Below are 23,691 nucleotides of genomic sequence, written 5' to 3'. Positions count from 1 at the left end.
AGTGCAAATGGGCACAGCCATCTGTGGTGGCCCTGCACATGGCCTCCAGAGGGATCTTTGTAAAATAAAAGTTTGTCTATAGCGTCCTATTCCGGGCTGAAAATCCATCCCCACCATCCCCCATTCATATGAGTATGGTGAAGCTCCCTAACCCCCAAAGTAATGGCATCAGAAGGTGGTGCTTTTGGGAAGTAATTAGGTGTAGATGAGGAAACTAGTATGGGGCCCCTGATGGGATTAGTGCCCCTACAAGAAAAGGAAGAGACACCAGAGCCTTTACTTTCCGCCACATGAAGAGGTAGCAAGAAGACAGTCATCTGCAAGCAAGGAAGAAAGCCCTTACCAAGAATTGAATCTTCAGACACCTTGATCTTGGATTTCTCCATCTCCAGAACTGTGAGAAATAAATATTTGTTGTTTAAGCCACCCAGCCTATGGTTATTTTGTTATAGTGGCCTGAGTTGCTTAAGATATATTCCTTTTCTCAAAGTTATTCAAAGGTACATCTCATCCTGACCAGTGTGGCTCAGCTGGCTGGACATTGTCCTGCAAGGGGAAGTGTCACTGATTTGATTCCTGGTCAGGGTACACGCCTGGGTTGTGGGTTTGGTCCCTGGTCACAGCACATTCGAGAAACAACCGATCAATAATTCTCTCTCACATCAATGTTATTCTCCCTTTCTTTGTTCCTCCCTTCCTCTCTCTCTAAAAATAAATAAACAAACAAAACCTTTTTTAAAAGGTACCTCTCTACATTTCTTTCTTTGATATAGTAACTTAACATAGGCAATACTTTATCATGGTTCAAAAATCTAAATAACATAAAAAATTTAGTGAAAATTCCTACTCTAACAACTCACCACCTTGTTTTCATGAGCCACCCGCAACGAACCACTTTTATTAGTTTCTTATGTACTTTCCAGGGTTTCTTTATGACAATACAAGCAAATATACACACACATTTTTCTTATATAACAGTAGCATGATACACTCATTCTCTACCTTGATATTTAACTAACAATATATTTTGAAGTGCTTTCATATTTATATATAATGAGCATCCTCATTCTTTTTGATAGCTGTATACCTTCTGATGGACAAATTTCTGATCTACTGCAGATAATATTCAATGAACAACATTGATGGATGTGTCATTTCATAATGTGAATTAAAATTCTATTTCTTCATCCTTTGCAGATGGTTTGGACTTGTGACTTGCCTTTGACTAATATAATATGGCAGCAGTAATGTTGTGTAACCTCTGAGCGGTGCCTGAAGAGACCTTGTAGCTTCTACTTTCACCCTCTTGGAATCCTGAGGCCATTATGCTATGAAGAAACCCAGGATGAAATGCCACATAAAGAGAGTGGCTCAGCCATCCCACTCCACCTAGCCATTAGAGCTAAGGTCCCAGATATGGTGATGTGAGGGACCATCATCGGTCAGCCAGCTGATGCATCCATCATGCAACAGAAGTGCCGGCTGACTGTCACTTGAGTAATCTAAGGCAGAAAAACCACCCCGCCATCCCTAGAATCTGGAGAAATAATAAATCATTGTTTTATGCCAGTGAGTATTGAGGTGGTTTCTTATGACGCAGTAGCTAACTGATATAGCAAGAATACCTTTCAGATAGATTCAGAAATGGGATTGCTGGTTCAAAGTGTAATGCATTTATAATTATGATAAATATTGTCTGGGTTTTCTTATTTTCATTCCTACCAGCAATGGGTATAAGTTCCTGTTTCCCCCAGTCTTACTAAAAGAGTGTTTTATCAAACATATGGATTTTTGCTAATGCAATAAAAAATGTTATTTCAGTATGGTCTTAATTTCCATTTCTCTTATATGTGAAGCTGAACACCTGAATATATGTTTAAGTCCTTATGATTTTTTGTTATCTGTTATGTTTCTTCACATTTTTATTGAACTATTGGTCTTTCCTATCAATACATGGGAGCTCTTTAATTAGCCCTTCATATATGATAAGAATTGTAAATAGTTTTTTCAGTTTGTTGTTTGTCTTTTAATTTTGCTTTGATGTTTTTGCCATGCAGAATTTTTTCATGTAGACAAATGTATTGTTTTTATTTTATATCTTCTAAATTTTTTGTTTTAATTTTTTTAGCCCCACCCAAGGAATTTTAGAGAGAGAGGAAGTGAGAGAGACAAACGTCGATATGAGAGAGAGAAATATTGATTGGTTGCCTCTCGTATCTGCCTGGGCTGGGGATTGAACCTTCAGCATTTCGGTTATGGGACAATGCTCCAACCAACTGAGCCACCAGCCAGGGCTATAGCTTCTAAATTTTGAATTGCAGTTGGAATGGCCTTTCTCACTGCAAGAATTATAAAAGATTTTATCCATATTTTCTTCTAGTATATTTTGGAGTTTATCCTGACAACTGTGTGATCCACCACCTTTAGAATGAAGTTTAAGGCCAAGGTTATGGAATAGGTGACCTTCTGTCACCCATATAGAGAGGAAACAGGAACATCAGAAGCTGGTTTAGGAAATTGTCCGGAGTGCAGGGAATGATGCATACTGTTTGGGACACATTGAATTTAAGATGCCTGTGGGACCTCCAGAATGTCTAGGAGGCAAGTAGATTCTGGGATCTGGAACTCTAGAGAAAATTTTGAGTTGGAGATATGGAATTGGGAGCTAACATATGGATCTCAGGTAAAGTCATGTACATATGTGGAGTTTGAAGAGGAGAGGTTCTCAGATGAAGCTCTAGGGAGTGATCAAGGTTAGGCCCAAAGCACATCATGAGGAAAGAGTTGTGGGGGCTTCATCTCTGTGGCCCTTGGGGCTTGGAACAAAGACAGCCTCATACACACTTGTGAGGTGAACAGAGGACCTTTTCTTGCCTCCAATGGGCACAGCTAACCATGAGAGAGAAGAGGACCAACAACCTCCCCAGCTGCCAGCTCCAACTGACAAGAGAGGCCTTGGGTCAGGGGAGGGGTGAAGGCTCAGTCTTGCAGGCAGTCTATCCCCTCCTCACCCTAGATGATCCAAAGCAGGGCATCAGTAGGTGGCAGTAAGTCCCCAAAGGTGGATGGAACACCAGGAGCCACCTCTGGCTACCACTTTCCTGGGGTCATAGTATAGTAGTTAAGACCATAGACTCTAGAGCCCACTCTCTGGGTTCAAATCCTGGCTTTCTCATTTACTAATGTGTAACTTTGGGCCAGTTACTTAATATTTCTGTGCCTTGGTTTCTATTTCTCTCACAGAATTGATATGAAGATTAAATGAGTAAATGTTTATAAAGGTCTCCTATTGGTGCCTGATATATAGTAAATGCCAAATAAATTTTATATTAAAAAGAAATAATTTTATTCATTTATGAATATTTATTGACCAGCTACTGTGTTCCAGGCACGGTTGTTGGTGCTGGGGGCGCAGCTATGGATAACGCAGGTGAAAATCCCTGTCCTCATGGAGCTTACATTCTAATAGGGTGCAGAGAGAGGGTAAAGACAGGCAACATATAAAATAAATAAGCCAAATATACGGTGTGTCATGTCCAAGTTGAGGCACGAGAGATTTGCAGGAGTTAGCAAGGCTACTAGCCCAGGACCTGGTACACAGTAGGGCTCAGGAGATGAAAAGGGGGCGGAGACCCTGGGCAAGCAGCAGAGTGGGATCCCTGGCAGACGCATTAGGGCTGCTGACACCCTCAGAGTAACAATCACCATTATATTGGCATATAATAGCAGCAAACACCTACATAGCACTTATTCCGTATCAGACACTGTTCTATTTGCTTTACTTACATCACCTTATTTAATCCTTAGAGCAGCCCTATGAGGTTGATACCGTTACTGTTCCCATTACTTAAATGGAAAAAATCGAGGCATAGAGAGGTTAAGTAACTTGCCTTATAGAGTTAGATAGTAGGTGACTGAGCTGGGATTCTAAACCAGGTCATCTATCTCCAGTGTTGGTAGGATGGACCTACAGGTGGAAGAAACAGGGTGGGATGCCAATCCTCAGGATCAGGTAGGACCTGACCTTTATAGAGACCGAAAGAAAAATACTCATACATCCCCAATACCCACACATCCAAGACCCAATAAACTTAATACATACTTTATGGTTTCTCAAAGGCCCTGAGTAACAAAGGACCATGAAACAAAGACAAAGTTTCAGCTCTGGAAAGCCGCATCCCCAGAGCCATTCTCCCTAGATTGCTCCTACTCTTCATCTCCTCCACAAGCCTTTGAGCCCAGCCTCCTGGGACCTTAAGCCAATATCCCAAAGCTCTGTGATCCTACCTGGATACTACAAATAAAATGATGAATATCATACTCCAGGGCAATTTAACAAAGGAAGCAACAATTTCAAATCACAGCTGGGAACCGAGAAGGCACGTCATCAAAAGGATGAGAGGCAGAGAAAGGCAGGTAGGACTGCTGGGCCCAGGGAGTGCTGAACTCACAGCAGTAAAAGCCCACAGAGGGGAAACACTCAACATGTTCCAAGACCCTTCCATATCTTCCTAACCTCACTTGATATTGTTCAATTTTTACCTTAAGCAACACAGAAATTACCTGACCTGTAATTTCTTCAAGCTGTCCAATGGAGAAATTGAGTCCCAGAGAGGAGCAACGAATTATTCAAGATCACACCCAGGGCTGAGTCAGATGTCCAAAATTCCTTTCACTGTACCCCACAGAGAGATACGAGTATGAAAGAGACAGAGACAGAGGTAGAGACAGAGAAGGGGAGTGGGGCAGGGAGGTAGAGGTTGAAACGGAATACTCAAGAGCAGAGAAATCCTTCCTCATGATATCCAGGGGATTCTGCAGGACAGGGCTTGGCCCCCTGAAACCCCTCCAACTTTTCATTTCCCCTGTGATTAGAGTGGCAGCATCCTCATTCCTTCATTCTTGACTGCAGGCAAGCTGGGTTCTAAAGGAAAGAAGAGAAGGATCAAAGCCCCTCATATAGAATCAGACCACATTTGACAGTTTCCAAACTCAAGCCATTGAACTTTACAGCAGGGAATACCCATGAAGATTATCTTCGCACCCCCCGAGTGCCACCCATTGTGTAGATGGGAGATTGAGGGCCAGAGAAAAGTGACTTTTCAGAAGGCCACAGTAACTCAGCCTCAGGAATCTAGGTTTTCTTACTAGGGCATACCAGAGAGGGGCCATTCCTCCTCTTGCTTGAACCTTCATATAAACTCCCTGCAAAGAGCTGTGGGATCCAGGAGACTTGATATTCATTCCAGGGATGAGGAGACTTAATCAGTGGCTTTGGGACTCTTACTGAATGTAAGTTCCACAAGTGCAAGGCTTATCTGTCATATGAAAGGCTGAAATTCTGCCTACAAATATTTGAGGTCCCATTAGGTACGGAATTAGGCGCTGGGGATTCAGGTAAAACAGGAGAGGCGTTACTCGGCCTCAAGAGCTCACAGTCCTCTATAATGTGGAATGTGTGCAGATTTTGAGTGTGTGTGTGTGTGGGCGGGGGGCGCCTCCGGAGGGTAGACCCAGGCACAAGGCAAACTGCTCTGTATCATTCAGACACTTTTCTCAGCCTGAGATGCCCTGAAATGGTCTCATTGCCCGTCAGGTGGTGAGTGCTTCGGGACTGCAGTGTTCAAGCAGGGAGCCTGCCGCCCACCTGTCAGTGGCTGCGCCAGGAGTATGCGGGAGAAGAGATTTCTGCCTTGGATGAAGTCATTTCCCACCCCCAGATTCTCTGCCTTGAAAACCCTGCAATTCTGACGCTGGATCTTATTATTTTCTTAATTTCAAGGTCCCATGACGCTGACAGTCCCAAATTCGGTCTTCAGTCCGCCCACGCCTCTGGACGCGAAAGATTAAGAGCCGAATTAATCAAGGGTACTACAAACCACTGCCTCAAAAAGTCTCTGGGGCCAGCGCCCTCTTCTGCTCCATGAGAGCTGGAGGGGCGTAGCTCAGGCGCCCAGCAAGTCGTGGGGAGAGGGGTGTTCCAGAGACTGAGTTGACAGAAGTCGGGACACGTGACAGTTATAGCATCACACTCTGTGGAAGGCTGGGACTGGGCCTGTCACGTGACGCGAGGGTGCACTATGGGGTGATGTGAGATGCAGGGCCTCTCAGATTACGTACAAATGACGCATTCCCACCCCTTTTGGCAACAAGGTTGTCGTTGAAAGATACGACAGTTCCGGTAAAGGGGGCGGGCTTTCACATCGCTGCAGTTTTGCTTCTGGTCCGGACGCTGCAACTTCCGACCTCCTTCTTTCTCTCGGGCGGGGAAGAGACGCAAACTCGTGCGCATGCCCGGAATCATCCAAAAGGGGGAGGGGCCTAGGCTGCGGGAGCGGGAGGGGGGGGAAGAAAAGGGAATTCCAACCTGTGGAACCTGGGGGTCCCCGTGGTTAGCTCCTTTCCAGTAACTGTGGATGGTGTCAGGGACGGAGCCTCTCGCAGCTTGTGGGGGACTTGGGGGTCCGCAGGGTAAAGGCGGAGGGGAGTGTCAGGGTGTGAGGGGAGTACGGGAGTTCCAAACTTAGAATCTTGCGGCCCTCGGGGCTCAGGTGCCGGGGAGAGAGGGAGCTCCGGCCGCCATGCGGGACAGGACCCAAGAGCTGAGGCAGGTGAGAAGTCGGGGCGGGACGGGAGGATGGGGTGGGGTGGGGTCTGGCTGGAATGCAGGATTCCTGGTCTTTGGGGCAGGGAGGGGTGGCTGAAGTCTAGGAAGGAAAGACCCGGAAGCCGGTGAGTCCCGCGGGGAGACAGCGACAGCAAGGAAGTGATGCCATTGACCCCGGCCCTGGCAGGGGGATGACAGCTCGGATGATGAGAACGAGGAGCGGGTCGCGCTGGTGGTACTCCCGGGCACGGCACGGTTGGGGAGCCCGGACGATGAGTTCTTCCAGAAGGTATGAGGCTGGGTCTCTGCCGGATTCACGAGGGGGCTGGAGGGCCTGAGGAGCAAAGCAGTCTGGAGTACTATCCTTTCTCCTTCAGCCGTCTCGGTCACCCTGTCCCCAGGTCCGGACAATTCGGCAGACTATTGTCAAGTTGGAGAATAAAGTCCGAGAGTTGGAGAAACAGCAGGTCACCATCCTGGCCACGCCCCTTCCCGAGGAGAGTGAGTGAAAACCTGGGTGCAGAACGCATGCTCAATCAGAGGGATTTTTGGGTATTGTAGTTCCAAGCAAGTGGTAACAGGGGAGATTTGTTGATGTAAGGACTGCTTTCTCTTGTTCAGGCATGAAGCAGGACCTGCAGAATCTGCGTGAGGAGATCAAACAGCTGGGGAGGGAGATCCGCGGGCAGCTGAAGGGTGAGCTCCTAACAGAGACTGACAGAAATTCTTCCCTCTGGTTCTGCCCACCTCCTGATATATGTGGGGAGTGTGTGGCCCAGAGAGGCCAGTGATATATCCAGGCTACACAGCAGTCTAGAATCTCCATCTCTGGGCTTCCGGTCCATAGCACTTTCCACAGCACATGCCTGCCTCTTGGGTTCCTTTTTTTTACCATGAAACCAGAGATTCCTAAAATTCTTGCTGCCTAGTGTACATTCTTTGGGCAGGCATTTGGGTTTTTTTTTAGGAGGTCTCTGCATACTTGTGGGAATTATCTGATGTCTCGCAAAGAAAAATATACTTTCTCCTGTCAGAAGCTTAGAATTAGTCATTTAATGATCAATTATATTTCCCCAAAACATTGTATGGAGATAAGCACCTCTCTGTTGTGTGGCTGGGGTATGGCCCTGGCCCTGTGCCCTGATCCTTAAACAGTTTTCAGAAGACACAGGTCAACCCCACTCCCCCACAATACCCTTGTGTCTTCCCACAGCCATAGAGCCCCAGAAGGAGGAAGCTGATGAGAATTATAATTCAGTCAACACAAGGATGAGAAAAACCCAGGTGGGTTTGTTATTCCCAGAACTAGGACATTTCAGCAAGTATTTTAGAGATTACTCGATGACAGAAGAAAGAATGGGGGAACTTGGAGATCCTCTAAAGGGGGAAACTGAAACTCAGAGAGAGAAAGGACTTACTCAAGGTCAAGAACCCAGGTCTCCTGATCCCCAACCCACTATAACTCCCTGCCTTCTTTTGCATTCAATGAGAAGTTGCTGAGTCCCCAGATACAACCTGGGCCCAACTCTGGAAGACAGGTGACTTAGACAATACTGAGGTAGGACTTGTTAGCTAATGGCTCTGCCCAAGGAATAAGAGGGAGCAGTCATAAATGACTGGGAAGTTCCCTGCCCAGATGACATGAACATGCTCTGCCCCATGGGCAGAATTCTAGAAGTCAGGAAGTGGAACTTCCCCTGGGAGGGAAGGTCACTGAATCAACCTCTTAGGAAGGAGATTTGAGGTGATCTTACCAGCCCCCTCTGGGTGCCCAAAGAGGTGTGGTTTGGAGTTCTTGGAGGTCAGAATGGAGTAGGTGGTCCCAGAGCTCAGCAAAGACCCAGATTGAAGATGGAGCAGTTTGGGCATCTTGAAAGGGTGCTGCTGAAGCCAGGAGAACAGTTGTGTCTCTGAGGAAGGAACTCCAAGGAATAAGGCATCAGGGAAGTGGACAAAGAGAAAGGGCATTTCAAAGGGGGCCTGTAGTGGTCCTCAGTGTAAGAGGCCGAGGGCCCAGCTAGACCTGTAAAATCTGGGCAACACTCTGAACTCCAGGCATCCTACATGTCTAGTCTAAGCAGTGAGACAAGCATTCAGTAAATATATATTGAGTGTTAGCTATTTGGGCTACAGCAGTGAACTGAAGATCCCTATCTTCATGGAGCGTACATTCCAGTGGGCAGAGACAATCGTCATAATAAATAAATAAATTAGTTTAGAACATCATTTGGTATAAAGGAAAAAGGTGCAGGAGAAGAGGGATTGAGAGTGCTGAGAGAAGGCAGGTTGCAATTTCAATGAAGTGAAGAACACTGCATTCAAAAGGTAATATGGGAACAAAGACTTGCAGGTCTTTGTGTGGCATGAGCATTTAGGCTGAAGGAGTAGTGAGTGCGAAGGCTTGTGGTAGGAGTGTGCTTTGTTCAGGGAGGAGGAAGAAGCCCATTGTGGTTGGAGGAAATAAGGGAGGGACAATGGGAGGAGGTAGGGTCAGAGGGAAAATTGGGGAGGGGCAGGTCATGTAAGGCTGTATAGGTCCTGGTAAGGGGCTTCGGTTTTTACTTTGAGAGAATGGGAGAACATTTCTTGGTGGTAAAACAGCAGGCACCTCTAGTAGCTCACGCTGTTTGCTCACTGTACTGATGGGGATGCTGAGGCCCAGAATGGACAGGGACCCTCCCAGGGGTGCCCAGCCTATATTCTCTATCTGTAGCATGGGGTCCTGTCGCAGCAATTTGTGGAGCTCATCAACAAGTGCAACTTGATGCAGTCCGAATACCGGGAGAAGAATGTGGAGCGGATTCGGAGGCAGCTGAAGATCAGTGAGTTGTGGCGCCTAGTCCACAGGGTTGGGTAACCTGACCCAGCTCTGAACCTGGCCTTTTCCTTCACAGCAAATGCTGGAACGGTATCTGACGAGGAGTTAGAGCAGATGCTGGACAGCGGGCAGAGCGAGGTGTTTGTGTCCAATGTGAGTGGCCATAGCCAGCCTCCCTCTGCTGGGCCTCCTATCCTCTCCAAGTTCCGGTCCTCTTTGATTGAGGGGATACTGAGGCCCAGAAGGGAATGAATTTGTACGCCTGAGTCACTCAGCAGAACCCTGGCCCAGTTCTAGACCCAAGGGCTGCCCCCAAAATCAACAGGAACTTCTGACTTGCTGCTGGTTTCCCTGTTACCTGCCCCTCTACTCTTTCCACTCCCCAGATACTGAAGGACACTCAGGTGACTCGACAGGCCCTAAATGAGATCTCAGCCCGGCACAGTGAGATCCAGCAGCTTGAGCGCAGTATTCGTGAACTTCATGAGATCTTCACTTTTCTGGCTACTGAGGTGGAGACGCAGGTGGGCGCCCCAGGGAGCTGACTGAGCTTGACCCAGACCCCAGATATGAGACCATATTCAGGTAGAACCCCAGCTGTAACTGTCAGCCCACCTCCACCCTTAGCCTCTCTTCTCGATGCTTTTGTTCCTCTCCATTCTGGGCCATGCCCTCAAGGCTAGCCCTACTTCCACCCCTAGCTGTGCCTCAGAATTGCATTCACCTCTACAGCCACCAAGATGGCCACTCTTTTTATACATAGGATTCCCTCAGCCCTGCACTTGAGCCCACCCCAGGTATGGCCCCAACCCTGGCTCCTCCTCCACCAATATAATCCACCCATATACATCTAAGAGCCCTACTCAAACTTGCCCCCTAGAGGGCCTGCCTCCTAAAATCTGTACAAGATAGGGGTGGGAAGTGTTATTCTTGCGCTGGCCCTGGTTGTACGGGGTGACGTGAGCTTTTAGCCCTGTCCTGGAGGAGCTGGCCCATTAGTGCTGCAGCCAATACCCTTTTATAGCTGGGAGTCATGGGGAAGGGATTTCACTCAGGACTGCCAGAACCTGGAGGCTGGTGATGCCATGAGGAGGCAGGAATAGGAAGAGCTGTAGAGCTAGGAGGCAGGCCTAGAAGAATGGGTAAATTCAGACAATTTTGTGAAGGAGCAGAAGTTCGTGCTCTGCAAAAAGGTATGAGCTATTTAAGGCACTTGGCTCCAAGAAAGTGCTGCAAGTAAAGGTTTTGTGGGGCAAAGGAGCAGGGCAGAAGGCACCACATGATAGAACAGGGCCTGGAAGCCACCCTCAGCGTGTGAACTGTGTCAGATGTGGCCCGACCTCCATGTCTGTATTAGTGCAGTGTTTTCTGCCAGGAATGTCCTTTGGTCATTTGGGGCTGGGGTGGCCAGAGTGGACTTACTGGAACCTCCTCCCCCCCACTCACCCATACGTGCCTGAACTGCTACCTCCTCCGAACAGGGGGAGATGATCAACCGGATTGAGAAGAACATCCTGAGCTCAGCTGACTATGTGGAACGTGGGCAGGAACATGTCAAGATAGCCCTGGAGAACCAGAAGAAGGCTCGAAAGGTGATCCTCCCCTCCCCTCCCCTCCCCTGGGTAGCCCTCCCTCCTCTCCTGAGTTTCCCTGACCCCCTCCTCTCCCACAGAAGAAAGTATTGATTGCCATCTGTGTGTCCATCACTGTCCTCATTCTGGCAGTCATCATTTGCGTCTCCATATTGGTTTGATAGCATCGTGCATTCTCGGTGAGATATTGTGGGCCTGCCCCCTAGCCTGCCCCATCCCTGGCCCCAGCCTTGTTTCCTCCTTTTAGACCCTCTTCTCCCTCCTTCCCTTGCAGGCACTAAGAGCACCAGGGACCCAGGGTCTGCCCTCTCTGCCAGCAGCTGGGGCAGGGGCAGCACAGAACCTCCAGCCGAACCTCCTTCCTCACACTGGCCCTGTGAAGAGGGGAAGACGGTTCCTCTGGGGTTGGCAGCCACTTGTTCATGGGGACCTCTCTCCTTGGGCCACAATGCCTGGCGGAGGGCATGCAGTGTTAGAATGGGACACATGGTTTTGTAAGAAATTAAAAAAAAGAAAAGAAAAAAAAAGAGGTTGGAGACTTCCCTGTGCATGTGTGTTCCTGGAACAGCCGGCTCAGGGCCTCTAGGTATCCAGCCTTCTCACCTCCTGGCCATCCTGCCAGGCCCAGCCTAGGCAAGCTTAAGTCAGACTGTTCTAGGCGCTGTGACCACAGCAGGCTGGCACCACCCTTCTATCTCCCACAGGAACACATGGGGTTGGGAAGGGTAACACCCACATCTGGCTCAGTACTGTCCCTAGGGAAAGACTACTGTGGTACCTAACCCTGAAGCAGTGAGGCTGGGCCAGGCCAGTCTGGGACACAGGTGAGATGTGTATATGTGTAGGGGGTGAGGCATCGGTGGGCATTCCTGTGGCCAAGAAGCAGCATTGTGAGTAACTGAGGCTGTTTTTTATTGGATATAGTAGACAGGGAAGGGCCTGTCTCAGAGGAGGTAACATTTGAATGGAATGTTAAATAAGGAGCCAGTTACGAGATGTTGCCAGGCAGTGTCCCACAAGCCAGGCCCTGTGCCCAGAAAAAGGCGCTGCCTTTTACGCAAGATTTAAGCCTGAAGACCCATACACTTCGGATCAGCCACACCATTTTCTAAAGGATTATGTGGCTGAAGCGGATAGAGGAGGCAGAGGAGCCTGATCTTTATGATGCACTTGAGCTCCAGGCCCAACTCTAAATTTCTAAGGCTTCCAAGGGCAGGTGCCTAGTTTCTGGAGCTGGGTGTGACGCCCCTCTTCATGCACCTAGCTATGGTGGCTCCTGGTTCTGGCTGTCCTCTTCCATCCCACTTCCGATCCCACAGGCCCCTGCTGCTGCTGCTGTCGCTGCTGCTGCTTCTGGCTGCCCAGACTGCTTGGTTCAGTCACTGAATGCAGGGCACACACGTGGGTGCCATGGTGATGCAAGCCATGGAAGGGCTAGATGTGATGTCCTTGGTGCAATTTCCTGGACCTAAGCTGGGGGAGGGGCCAGAGAGTGGGACTGGGCCTCAAATACAGGACCCTTGCTTTCTCTGCCTCCTTCGGTGGCTGGGTGTCCGCCTGCGGAGCCTTGCGGTGTCCCTGGAGCCGTAGTTGAGGCGGTTGCGCCTGTGCGAGATTCTGTGTATGGGACGTTTTTTGAGATGGTGGCTGTGAATGGAAAACGATTGGCTAGCAGACCTAAATGTTGTTCCTGAAAAGCATTGGGATTGGTCCGTAGGACGCCCAGGGACTAAGCAACCTAGTATTAAACAGCAATTAGCTGTTATGGGCGGGGCCTCAGTGACTCTGCAGTCGCACCCAAAAGTGATTGGATCACAGAGCGCAAAGGGCCTGATCAAACCTGCAAAAGAGATGAAGGTGTGGGCTTTGGAGAGCCTGGTGCGAATGGGGATTCAGGCCCTGCATCCGAGAGGGCGTGACTGAGTTCCGCTCCCTAGCCGCTGAACTTGCCCCTGCGCAAGGCTGGGAACATACTCACCCGTTCGTCTTGACTGAGATCCTGCGCTCTGTGTACAGATGAAATTCTAAACCCCTACAGGAAAGAGCTCATTCTCAGCAGTGTGCAGACAACCTGATATCCACCCGATGGAGAAACTGCAGGGCCGCCAGATTCTGTCCCAGTAGAAGACTGATTTGAACACGGAGTCTCTGGGCTTCCCTGATTCTCCCTCTCTTCCCCTGCAGCCTTGCATCTCCCCCAGAATACAGTACTGTTGGTCTGCTTCTTCTACTCCTTCACCTTTCAGCCTTCAGAATAAAACTTTACCACCTGTGACATTTAGTGGGACCTGATAGAGACTGTCAGACCTATGCAGGCATTGTGCCACATCTGTGCACTTGGGTGTCCACGTAGGTATGTGACTTTTGCCTGGCCATTCTGACAGCGCCACCCCTGAAAGGCTGTCTCAGTTACCTGTCTCAGGAAACTGTCTAGAACCTCTTGGAAGAGGTAGCTAGGTGGCCAAGGTGAGGCCTTGGAGGCCAAGCTCAGTAGTTTGAATTTTTTTCTGTGGGCTAGGGGACCCATGGAAGGTTTTTGAACAGGGGAATGGCAAGTCCCGAGCAGACCTAGCAGACGAGCAAACACATGCACTGGAGATTTCACAGGCTCCCTTGTATATACCGCTTCCCTGTGGGAAACTGACTTGAGAAAGGAGCTAAGAGCAGGTTTTGCACTGAAATCCTATAAGCTAACTTTCAGAAATCAGGGTCTTGGTTAGTTGTGGCTTATCCAAATGAATCTTTCATCACAAGCTTTCAGCTGCATCTCTTTCTACTTAGTGCCTCATTCACTTAGTGTTTCATGGTTCAAATTCCTAAGCAAAGGAACCTGATTGGTCTAGGTCAGGCTACATTGACCTGCCTATGATTTGTCTATCTTGAGTCAAGACACTTTATCCTTGACCAAGATGTGAGGTTATGTGATATAAAATGCTGCAGCAGAGTGTATATGAGCTCAATGATTGACATTTCAGGTATAACCCTGTGGTACCAGTACACACACACACACACACACACACACACACACACACACTCTCTCTCTCTCTCTCTCTCTCTCTCTCTCTCTCTCTCTGTCATTCCTGCTGAGCCCCTCACTGTAGGAGGACTATACATTCATGCTGCACTTACAATAGGTTTAACTAGATGATTTGGTTTGACCAATGGAATATGAGTAGAAATGTAAATACTGGGTTGGCCAAAAAGTTCATTTGTTTTTTTCCTACAAGATGGCTCTAGTAGTGCTTAGTCGTCTTTAACTTCATTCAAAACAATTTTGTTAGATTGTGTTGTGACAGCTGTCACATCAGCATGCATTTAAAAAAGGTTATCAAAATTGGTGAATTTTTGTGTAGCCATTTTAATATTGAAGATGGAAGAAAATATGCAACTTTTTTGCAGATTATGCTTTATAATTTCAAGAAGGGTAAAAATGCAACTGAGATGCAAAAAAAGATTTGTGAAGTGTATGGAGAAGGTGCTGTGACTGATCAAATGTGTCAAAAGTGGTTTGCAAAATTTTGTGCTGGAGATTTCTTGCTGAATGATGTTCTACAATCAGGTAGACCACTTGAAGTTGATAGCAGTCAAATCAAGACATTAATTGAGAACAATCCATGTTCTACCAGGTGGGGGATAGCTGACATACTCAAAATATTCAAATCAATAAAGTTATTGGTGAAAGTGGAAAATGTGTCTTTTATTTAATGGAAAAAACTAAACGGATTTTTCGGCCAACCCAATAGAAGCTTTAAGCACCAGTGAGTAGTCTGGCAGGTTCCCTTCTCTTTTCCATCTGCCACAAGCCTGGCAATTGCCAGATCAAGACTTCTTCAGCCTGAAATCCAGAATTAAGATGACATGAAGCCCACCTGTAAAGTGATGTGTAATGTAAATGAGAAATAGTTTTGGTATGAGCCACTGATATTTGGAGATTGTTTGTTACTACAGTATAATAAGCCTAAAATGACTATTGCAGAGCTAGTTCCCAGAAGCAGGGTGCTGCCACAATAAAAAAATAAACCTGAATTATGTGACTTTGACCTTGGAGCTGGACCGTGGCTGGTGAAGAAATTATCACTGGACTTGGGAAGATGGTGATGGGTGTCATGCAGTGGTGAAACATTTGGTTAAACTAAGATGGAAATAACTAAGATATAAATTCTGTCTGAATAAGCTCAGAGCTTTAGGCAAAAACTTTGGGAAAGAGAAAAATCAGTAGCATGCCTTGGTTGCTATTGGGTTTGGTTGATAAGTTACTATAATAAAGAGTTGTCTCAGAAAATAATTGGCCAGTTTTTTACAGAAAAGGAAGAGAACTTAGAAACTCCAGGCAAGTCATCCGCATTTTAACCAGTGAAAGATACAACTTACAAGGCCCTTAAGCCACAAAGTTTGATTAAAACTCATCTTTGTGACAAGAGCCATATCAAGTATATGGCTCTCATGCCTTTTATAAAAGCCTGTGAATCAGTCAAAGTAGTTCCCAATAAATCCTTTCAGTTAGCTAAGAGGATTCAGAGAAAAGAGATTAAAAGTGTAACTCTCCCAAAGAAGTCTGTATGCCCCATCTGCCTACAATTAAGTCTAAAAGGAGACATGTCTGAAAATAATTATGGATTTATCAATAGATGTTAGCCCACGTGACTCACAGGAATCAAATAGGTAAAGGTTCCCCCCAAAGTTTTGGGTAAGATGAGGCGTTGGTAGATATGCTTCGCCTCCTCCCACAACCAAAGGAAGAAACAACCAATTTAAAAACAGAAAAACAACCAGAATTGCCAGAAAATTGAACTGTATGGAAGTCTGACAACCAAGGAGTTAGAGAAGAAACATTCATCCAGACTGGTGTGCCAAAACAAAGAAATATGGCCCAAATGAAACAACAGATCAAACTCCAGAAAAAGCTAAGTGATGAGGAGATAGCCAACCTATCAGATGCAGAGTTCAAAACACTAGTGTTCAGGATGCTCACAGAAATGATTGAGTACAGCTGCAAAATAAAGGAAGAAATGAAGGCTATACCAAATGAAAAAAAGCAAAATATACAGGGAACCAAGAGTGAAGGGAAGTAAAACAGGACTCAAATCTAATTTGGAACAAAAGGTAGAACTAAACATTCAACCAGAATAGAATGAAGAAATGAGAATTCAAAAAAATGAGGAGAGGCTTAGGAATCTCTGGGACAACTTTAAATGTTCCAGCGTCTGAATTATAGTGGTACCAGGAGGAGAAGAGGAAGAGCAAGAAATTGAAAACTTATTTGAAAAAATAATGAAGGAAAACTTCCCCAGTTTGGCGAAGGAAATGGACTTCCAGGAAGCCCAGGAGCTCAGAGAGTCCCAAAGAAGTTGGGCCCAAGGAGGAGCACACCAAGATACATCATAATTAAAATGCCAAAAGTTAGCCCTGGCTCATGTGGCTCAGTGGATTGAGCGCCAGCCTGCAAACCAAAAGGTTTGCCACCATTTGAGTCCCAGTCAGGGCAAATGCCTGTGTTGTGGGCCAGGTCCCCAGTTGGCGGCGTGTGAGAGGCAACCAACAGATGTATCATTAACACATTGATGTTTCTCTCCCTCTCTTCCTCCCTCCCCGTTCTCTAAAAATAAATAAAAAAAATATTTTTAAAAACTAAAATGCCAAAGGTTAAAGTGAGAATCTTAAAAGCAGTAAGACAAAAACAGAGAGTTACCTACAAAGGATTTCCCATAAGAATGTCAGCTGATTTCTCAAGAGAAACCTTACAGGCAAGAAGGGGCTGGAAAGAAATATTCAAAAGTAATGAAAAGCAAGGACCTACATCCATGATTACGCAGCAAAGCTATCATTTAGAATAGAAGGGCAGATAAAGTGCTTCCCAGATAAGGTCAAGTTAAAGGAGTTCATCATCACCAAGCCCTTATTGTATGAAATGTTACAGGGACTTATCTAAGAAAAAGAAGAAGATCAAAACTATGAACAGTAAAATGACAACAAACACACAACTATCAACTATGGAACCTAAAACAAAACCAAAAACAAACTAAGCAAACAACTAGAACAGGAACAGAATCACAGAGATGGAGATCACATGGAAGGTTATCAGTGGGGAAGGGGAGGGGGGAGAATGGGGGAAAAGGTACAGGAAATAAGAAGGGTAATTGGTAGATACAAAATAGACAGGGGGAGGCTAAGAATAGTATAGGAAATGGAGAAGCCAAAGAACTTATGTGTACAACCCATGGACATGACCTAAGGTGGGGGAAGGAATGCTGGAGGGAAGGAAAGTACAGGGAGGAGGGGGATAAAGGGGAGAAAAAAAGGAAACTACTGTAATAGCATAATCAATAAAATATACTTAAAAAACAAAAAACTCCCCTCACCAAAAGCCATTAGCTTGGATTTTTAAAAGAGTGGTTGTCTCTGCCAACTTTTCATGCCACCATAATGGTGCACATGAATGTCCTGTCTGTTACTCTCAAAAGTATGAACAATGTCAAGAGAGGCAAATGCTAGGTTCTTAGTAGGCCATGCTCCCAAGTCATTGTCTGGTTTCTAACTGTGATGACAAAGCATGATTACATTGGCGAATTGAAGTTCTTGATGACCACAGAGCTGGAAAAACTTTAGTGAATTTCATGGGTAGGTTAGACAAGTGTGGAGTAATCAACTCCAGATTTTTAAAAATACTTTATTGATTATGCTATTACAGTTGTCCCATTTTTTTCTACCCTTTATTCCCCTCCACCCTACACTGATCCACCCCCCACCCCCAGCATTACCCCCTCTCCTTAGTTCATGTCCATAGGTTGTACATATAAATTCTTTGGCTTCTCCATTTCCTATACTATTCTTAAACTCCCCCTGCTTATTTTGTACCTACTATTTATGCAGCTAGTTCTCTGTACCTTTCCCCCATTGTTCCCCCTCCCCTTCCCCTCTCTTTTACTCTTCATAGTTTTTTATCTTCTTTTTCTTAGGTAAGTCCCTTTAACATTTCATATAATAAGGGCTTGGTGAGGATGAACTCCTTAACTTTACCTTGTCTGGAAAAGACTTTATCTGCCCTTCCATTCCAAATGATAGCTTCACTGGATAGAGTAACCTTGGATGTAGGTCCTTGTCTTTCATGACTTTGAGTACTTCTTGCCAGCCCCTTCTTGCCTGCAAGGTTTCTTTTGAGAAATCAGCTGGTAGTCTTATGGGAACTCCTTTGTAGGTAACTGTCTCCTTTTCTCTTGCTGCTTTTAAGATTCTCTCCTTATCTTTAATCTTGGGTAACTTAATTAGGATGTGCCTTGGTGTGTGCTTCCTTGGGTCCAATTTTTTTTGAACTCACTGAGCTTCCTGGATCTCCTGGAAGTCTATTTCCTTTGCCAGACTGGGGAAGTTCTTCATTATTTGTTCAAATAAGTTTTCAATTTCTTGCTCTTCCTCTTCTCCTTCTGGCACCCCTATGATTCAGATGTTGGAACATTTAAAATTGTCCCAGAGCTTCCTAAGACTCTCCACATTTTTTTAAATTCTTGTTTCTTCATTCTGTTCTGGTTAAAGGTTTATCTCTTCCTTTTGCTCCAAACCATTGATTTGAATCCTGGTTCCCTTCCCTTCACTGTTGGTTCCCTGTATATTTTTCTTTCTTTCACTTTCCATAGCCTTCACTTTTTCCTCCATTTCGCGACCATACTCAACCATTTCTGTGAGCATCCTGATTACCAGTGTTTTGAACTGTGCATCTGATAGCTTAGCTATCTGTTCATTGCTTAGTTCTATTTTTGGAGCTTTGATCTGTTCCTTCATTTGGGCCATGTTTCTTTGTCTCAGCATGTCTTGGAAATCATGGGAAGGGACAGAGCCTTAGATGTTCTCCAGGGCCGGGCAACCCAGGTTGCTGAGTTGTGACACTGTCTGTGGGAGAGGGATCAGAGAGGGAACAATGCTGCTTGCTTGGCTCTCGGCTGGCTTTCAGTCACTTCCCCGGCTACTCACAAGCAAATTGGGCCCTTCTGGTGCTGATTCCTGGGTGGGTGGATTTGTGTATGCTCTAGGACCCTGTGGGTCTCTCCAGTGGACTCTCCTGTGAGGCTGGGAGTTTCTCCAGCTGCTGCAACCCCCATGGGTTTTGACCTCCAGAGGTTTTGAGGCTTTCTTTTCCCATCCTGGAATGCTGGATTGCACCGTCTGTGTCACTCCCCAGCTGTTCCTCCAGTTTATCCACATGCAAATGTGGGACTGCCTGGTCCTCCAGCCGCTGCCTTGCCTCGTGTCCTCTCCACCCCAGCTGCCTGTCTCTACCCCTCTTACCAGTCTGGATGAATGTTTCTTCTTTAAATCCTTGGTTGTTGGACTTTCACACAGTTCAATTTTCTGGCAGTTCTGGTTATTTTTTGTTTTTAAATGTGTTGTTGTCCTTCTTTTGGTTGTATGAGGAGGCAAAGTGTATCTATCTACACCTCCATCTTGGCCAGAAGTTCTATTATCAACCCCAGATTTGATGTGCAACTCAAAGATCTAGAAAAGTGGAAGAACAACCTGCTTCCATCCTGTCAGTTTGGTTTCATTGTACTGACAACCTCAGTGGGTATCATGGATCATGAAGAAACAAAATGAAAACACACAGGAAGGAAAATCCTGGGATTGTTTTTCCAGGGATGTAATACATATGTGCAAATAAACTTCCTCAACAGACAAAAACAAACAAACAAACAAACAAGCAAACACCCACGAGTGTTCAAAACTTAATATGACTTTGAGGGTTCCCAAATTTCTAGGAACAAGAAGGAGATTGAGAAAGCTGCTCTACCTCAGAAAGGCATAACCTCCAATGTCTTCTCTAATGTGGCCAAGGAGAATAAGTGGAGAAGGATGGGCCACCCTAAGGGCAGAGCAACAACATGGAGTAAAATGAACTAGGGAACTAGCTCCAAAAAGCAGTCCCAATTCTAGGCAATGGTGAGGAGGCCTTCTCAATATCTGCCCAGCAACATTTTAAAATTACTATGGGTCAGCAACCGGTTTATGTCTCTCATTCTTCCTCCTGAATGGGAGCGTTTACCGCTATTATTCTTTCCCCTGTTCCACTTTATATGTTGGGTGGGGAGACCAGAAAGAACTTGTTTTACTTATTTATTCTGGGGGTGGGCTTCATAGGTCTCTGGATCAAAAGAAGCCATATCTGGACTTGATTTAGAGACTATAAGAAGTTCTGGACTTGAGTTTGATGCCATGATTCACTGGGTCATTTGGGTTATCTACCTTGGGAAGGAAATGCATTTATTTTGCATGTGGGGAAAAAAACAAAGGCAGTATTTGTGACAAAGAGGACAGACTGAGGGAGATTTTACAATTCTTCACAAACATTCATTGGCCCTCCCTATAGGGTCCCACCATACTAAATAAATAAATAAATAAATAAATAATTTATAAGTTATAAATTTAATTTATATTTTATAATACAATTATATATATAAAATCCCCATCCCACTGACATCAGCTTTGGGTATGTAGTTTGCTTTAAGCAATGAAACTTGAGTATGAGTAACATGTACCACTTCCAAGAAGTTTTTTTAAAGTATATTTTGTTGATTATGCTCTTACAGTTGTCCCATTTTCCCCCTTTGCCTCCCTCTTCCTGGTACCCCCATTCCCTCCAGCCATCCCCCCTTTATTTCATGTCCATGGTTCATGCATATAAGTTCTTTGGCTTCTCCATTTCCTACACTATTCTTAATATCCCCCTGTCTATTTTGTACCAACCAATTATGCTTCTTAATCCCTGCACCTTTTCCTCTATTCTCCCCCTTCCCCCTCTCAGCTGATAACCCTTCATGTAATCTCCCCTTCTATGATTCTGTTCTTGTTCTAGTTGTTTGCTTAGTTTGTTTTGTTTTCTTGTTGTTTTAAGATTTTGTTCATTTATTTTTAGACAGCAGGGAAAGGAGGGAGGAAGAGAGGGAGAGAACCATCAGTGTGTGGTTGCCTTTTGTGCGCCCCCAAGTGGGGACCTGGCCTACAACCCAGGCATGTGCCTTGACTGGGAATTGAACCTGCGACCCTTTGGTTTGCAGGCTAGTGCTCAATCCACTGAGCCACACCAGGCAGGGATGTTTTTGTTTTTTTAGATTCAGTTGTTGATAGTTGTGAGTTTGTTGTCCTTTTTACTGTTCATAGTTTGATCATCTTCTTTTTCTTAAATAAGTCCCTTTAATATTTCATATAATAAGGGTTTGGTGACGATGATCTTTAGCTTTTCCTTGTCTGGGAATCACTTTATCTGCCCTTCCATTCTAAATGATAGCTTTGCTGCATAGAATAACCTTGTTTGTAGGTCCTTGCTTTTCACCACTTTGAATACCTCTTGCCAGTCACTTCTTGCCTGCAAAATTTCTTTTGAGAAATCAGCTGACATTCTTATGGGAACTCCTTTGTAGGTAACTCTCTGCTTTTCTCTTGTTGCTTTTAAGATTTTCTTCTTAACTTTAACCTTTGGCATTTTAATTATAATGTGTCTTGGTGTAGCCCTCTTTGGGTCCAACTTGTTTGGGACTCTCTGTGTTTCCTGGACTTGTATGTCTATTTCCTTCACCAAATTGGAGAAGTTTTCTTTCATTATTTTTTCAAATAAGTTTTCCATTTCTTGCTCTCCCTCTCCTCCTTCTGGCATCCCTATGATTCAGATGTTGGCATGTTTGGAGATGTCCCAGAGTCTTCTTATTCTCTTGTTTTGTTTGGTTTTTTTTTTTTGTTTGTTTTAATTCTTGTTTCTTCATTCTGTACTGGTTAACTGTTTATTTCTCCCTTATGTTCCAAATTATTGATTTGAACCCTAGCTTTCTTCCCTTCACTTTTGGTTCCCTGTGGATTTTTCTTTATTTCTCTTAATGTAGACTTCATTTCTTCTCTTATGCATTTGCCTTACTCAGTGAGATCTCTAAGCATCCTTATCACCAGTGTTTTGAACTCGGTATCTGATAGGTTGGCTATCTTGGTTTCACTTAATTCTTTTTCTGGAGTTTTGATCTGTTCTTTCATTTGGGCCATATTTCTTTGTCTCCTCAGTTTGGCAGCCTCCCTGTGTTTCTGTGTATTAGGTAGAGCTACATTGACTTTTCTTGGCACACTTGTTAATGTTGTAAGGGGCAGAGCCTTAGTTATTTGACAGGGTGGGGCAACCCACTTCACTGCTCTGTGGCAGTGTATGTGTGGCAGAGGTCAGTGGGTGAACAATACTGCTTACTAGGCTCTTGCCCCATTTCCAGTCACTTCTCCCACTCCCTCTATGTGACTGGCACCCTTTTAGCTATTGCCATGGTGCTGAATCCCAGAGTTGGTGGGTTTGCCTACATTCTAGGGCCCTTTAAATGGACTCTTCTGAGACCAGCAGTTCCTTCCACTGTCCCAACCCCTACTGGTTTTTACAGCCAGAAGTTATGAGGCTTTCTTTTCCCAATTCTGGAACCCTGGGCTGTGCAGTCTGGCCTGGGGCTAGGATGGCTTGCTCCCTAGGTGTCCTTCCTAGTTTTTACCCAACACATGTGAATGTGGGACCACCTGTTTTCCCACCACTGCTGCCACACCACGTCCTTTCCCCCTGCCCCAGCTCCCCGTTTCCACCCCTCCTACTCATCTGGATGAATATTTCTTCTTTAAACCTTTGACTGTTGGACTTCCATACAGTTTGATTTTCTGGCAGTTCTGGTTGTATTTTGTTTTGAGGTTAGTTGTGAATCTTCTTATGGTTGTGCAAGGAGGCGAAGCATGTCTACCTACACATCCTTCTTGGTCAAAAGCCCACCACTTCCAAGAAGTTTTGAGAGTCATTGTGGGGTCTGCCAACTTTCCTTTCTTCTATGTCCTGAGATTGAACATTCTAGATTCAGGCTGTTTCTTCAGACTCGATTCTGGAATGAAGAGGATGTGGTGCAGAATCATTGACAACATGGATTATGACTGAGGAACACACATGTGTTATTGTGAGCCACTGAGATTTTTGGGTTGTTGTTATTGCAGCATAGCTTGATCATAGCTGACTGATAAAAGCTCCTCCCAACAAAGGCCCTATCGTCTTTGCCCTGAGAAATCCTACCAGCAAGGCTGAGTGCATGGCTGAAAAGCGCCGAGAGCTCTTTGTCAGTGGAAGTCCTTATAAGAGTGTGATTCTGGAAGATGGCAGGACCTTCATTCCAGGGCAGGGAAACAATGCCTATTTGATACCTGGAGAGGCTCTGAGAGTCACTGCCAGTGGGATCCAGCACATCCCAGATGAAATCTTCCTCCTGACAGCAGAGAAAATTTCCCAGGAGGTCACTGAGCAGCATCTCTCCCAGGGGAGACTATACCCACCACTCAGCACCATCTGAGATGTGTCTCTGAGAATTGCCATCAAAGTTCTTTTTTTTTTTTAAATCCTCACTGAGGATATGTTTTTATTGATCTGAGAGAGAGAGAGAGAGAGAGAGAGAGAGAGAGAGAGAGAGAGAGGTATCGATGTGAGAGACATCAATGTGAGGATGTTTCTTGTACACACCCTGACTGGGTATCAAATCCACAACCTGGGTATGTGCCCTGACCAGGAATTGAACCCACAACTTTTTGGTGTATGGGACAATGCTCCAACTGAGACACTCAGCCAAAGTGTCATCAAAGTTCTTACCTGTGCATACAGTCTGGCCTCCTATTACCTAGAGCCCAAGAAAAAC

At 45.5% G+C, this 23,691-nt stretch overlaps 1 protein-coding gene and 1 pseudogene across 1 annotated transcript; both read left to right on the top strand.

Moving 5' to 3' along the window:
* The first annotated feature begins 6,311 nt into the window (after positions 1-6,311).
* STX4 (syntaxin 4) lies at positions 6,312-11,428 on the top strand. The gene is made up of 11 exons (XM_054582799.1): positions 6,312-6,611; positions 6,795-6,896; positions 7,009-7,108; positions 7,229-7,303; positions 7,821-7,891; positions 9,321-9,429; positions 9,502-9,578; positions 9,812-9,949; positions 10,907-11,017; positions 11,098-11,196; positions 11,292-11,428. Exons 1-10 carry the CDS (start codon positions 6,582-6,584, stop codon positions 11,176-11,178), a joined length of 894 nt encoding a protein of 297 aa, XP_054438774.1. The 5' UTR covers positions 6,312-6,581; the 3' UTR covers positions 11,179-11,196; positions 11,292-11,428.
* Positions 11,429-17,440: 6,012 nt separating this feature from the next.
* LOC129078104 (40S ribosomal protein S15a-like) lies at positions 17,441-23,352 on the top strand (annotated as a pseudogene).
* Positions 23,353-23,691: the final 339 nt, after the last annotated feature.

This window comes from Pteronotus mesoamericanus, unplaced genomic scaffold (genome assembly GCF_021234165.1).
Source record: "Pteronotus mesoamericanus isolate MK-2021 breed Mesoamerican mustached bat unplaced genomic scaffold, CSHL_Meso_final contig_72, whole genome shotgun sequence".
Taxonomy (NCBI): Eukaryota; Metazoa; Chordata; class Mammalia; order Chiroptera; family Mormoopidae; genus Pteronotus; species Pteronotus mesoamericanus.
Note: the sequence above shows the minus strand (reverse complement) of the source record. Positions and strands in the feature narration are given on the sequence as shown.

Coding starts and splice junctions, on each gene's coding strand:
- STX4 (XM_054582799.1), top strand. CDS start 6,582: ATGCGGGACAGGACCCAAGAGCTGAGGCAG. Junction 7,109..7,228: donor CACGCCCCTTCCCGAGGAGA/GTGAGTGAAAAC, acceptor TCTCTTGTTCAG/GCATGAAGCAGGACCTGCAG. Junction 11,018..11,097: donor ACCAGAAGAAGGCTCGAAAG/GTGATCCTCCCC, acceptor CCTCTCCCACAG/AAGAAAGTATTGATTGCCAT.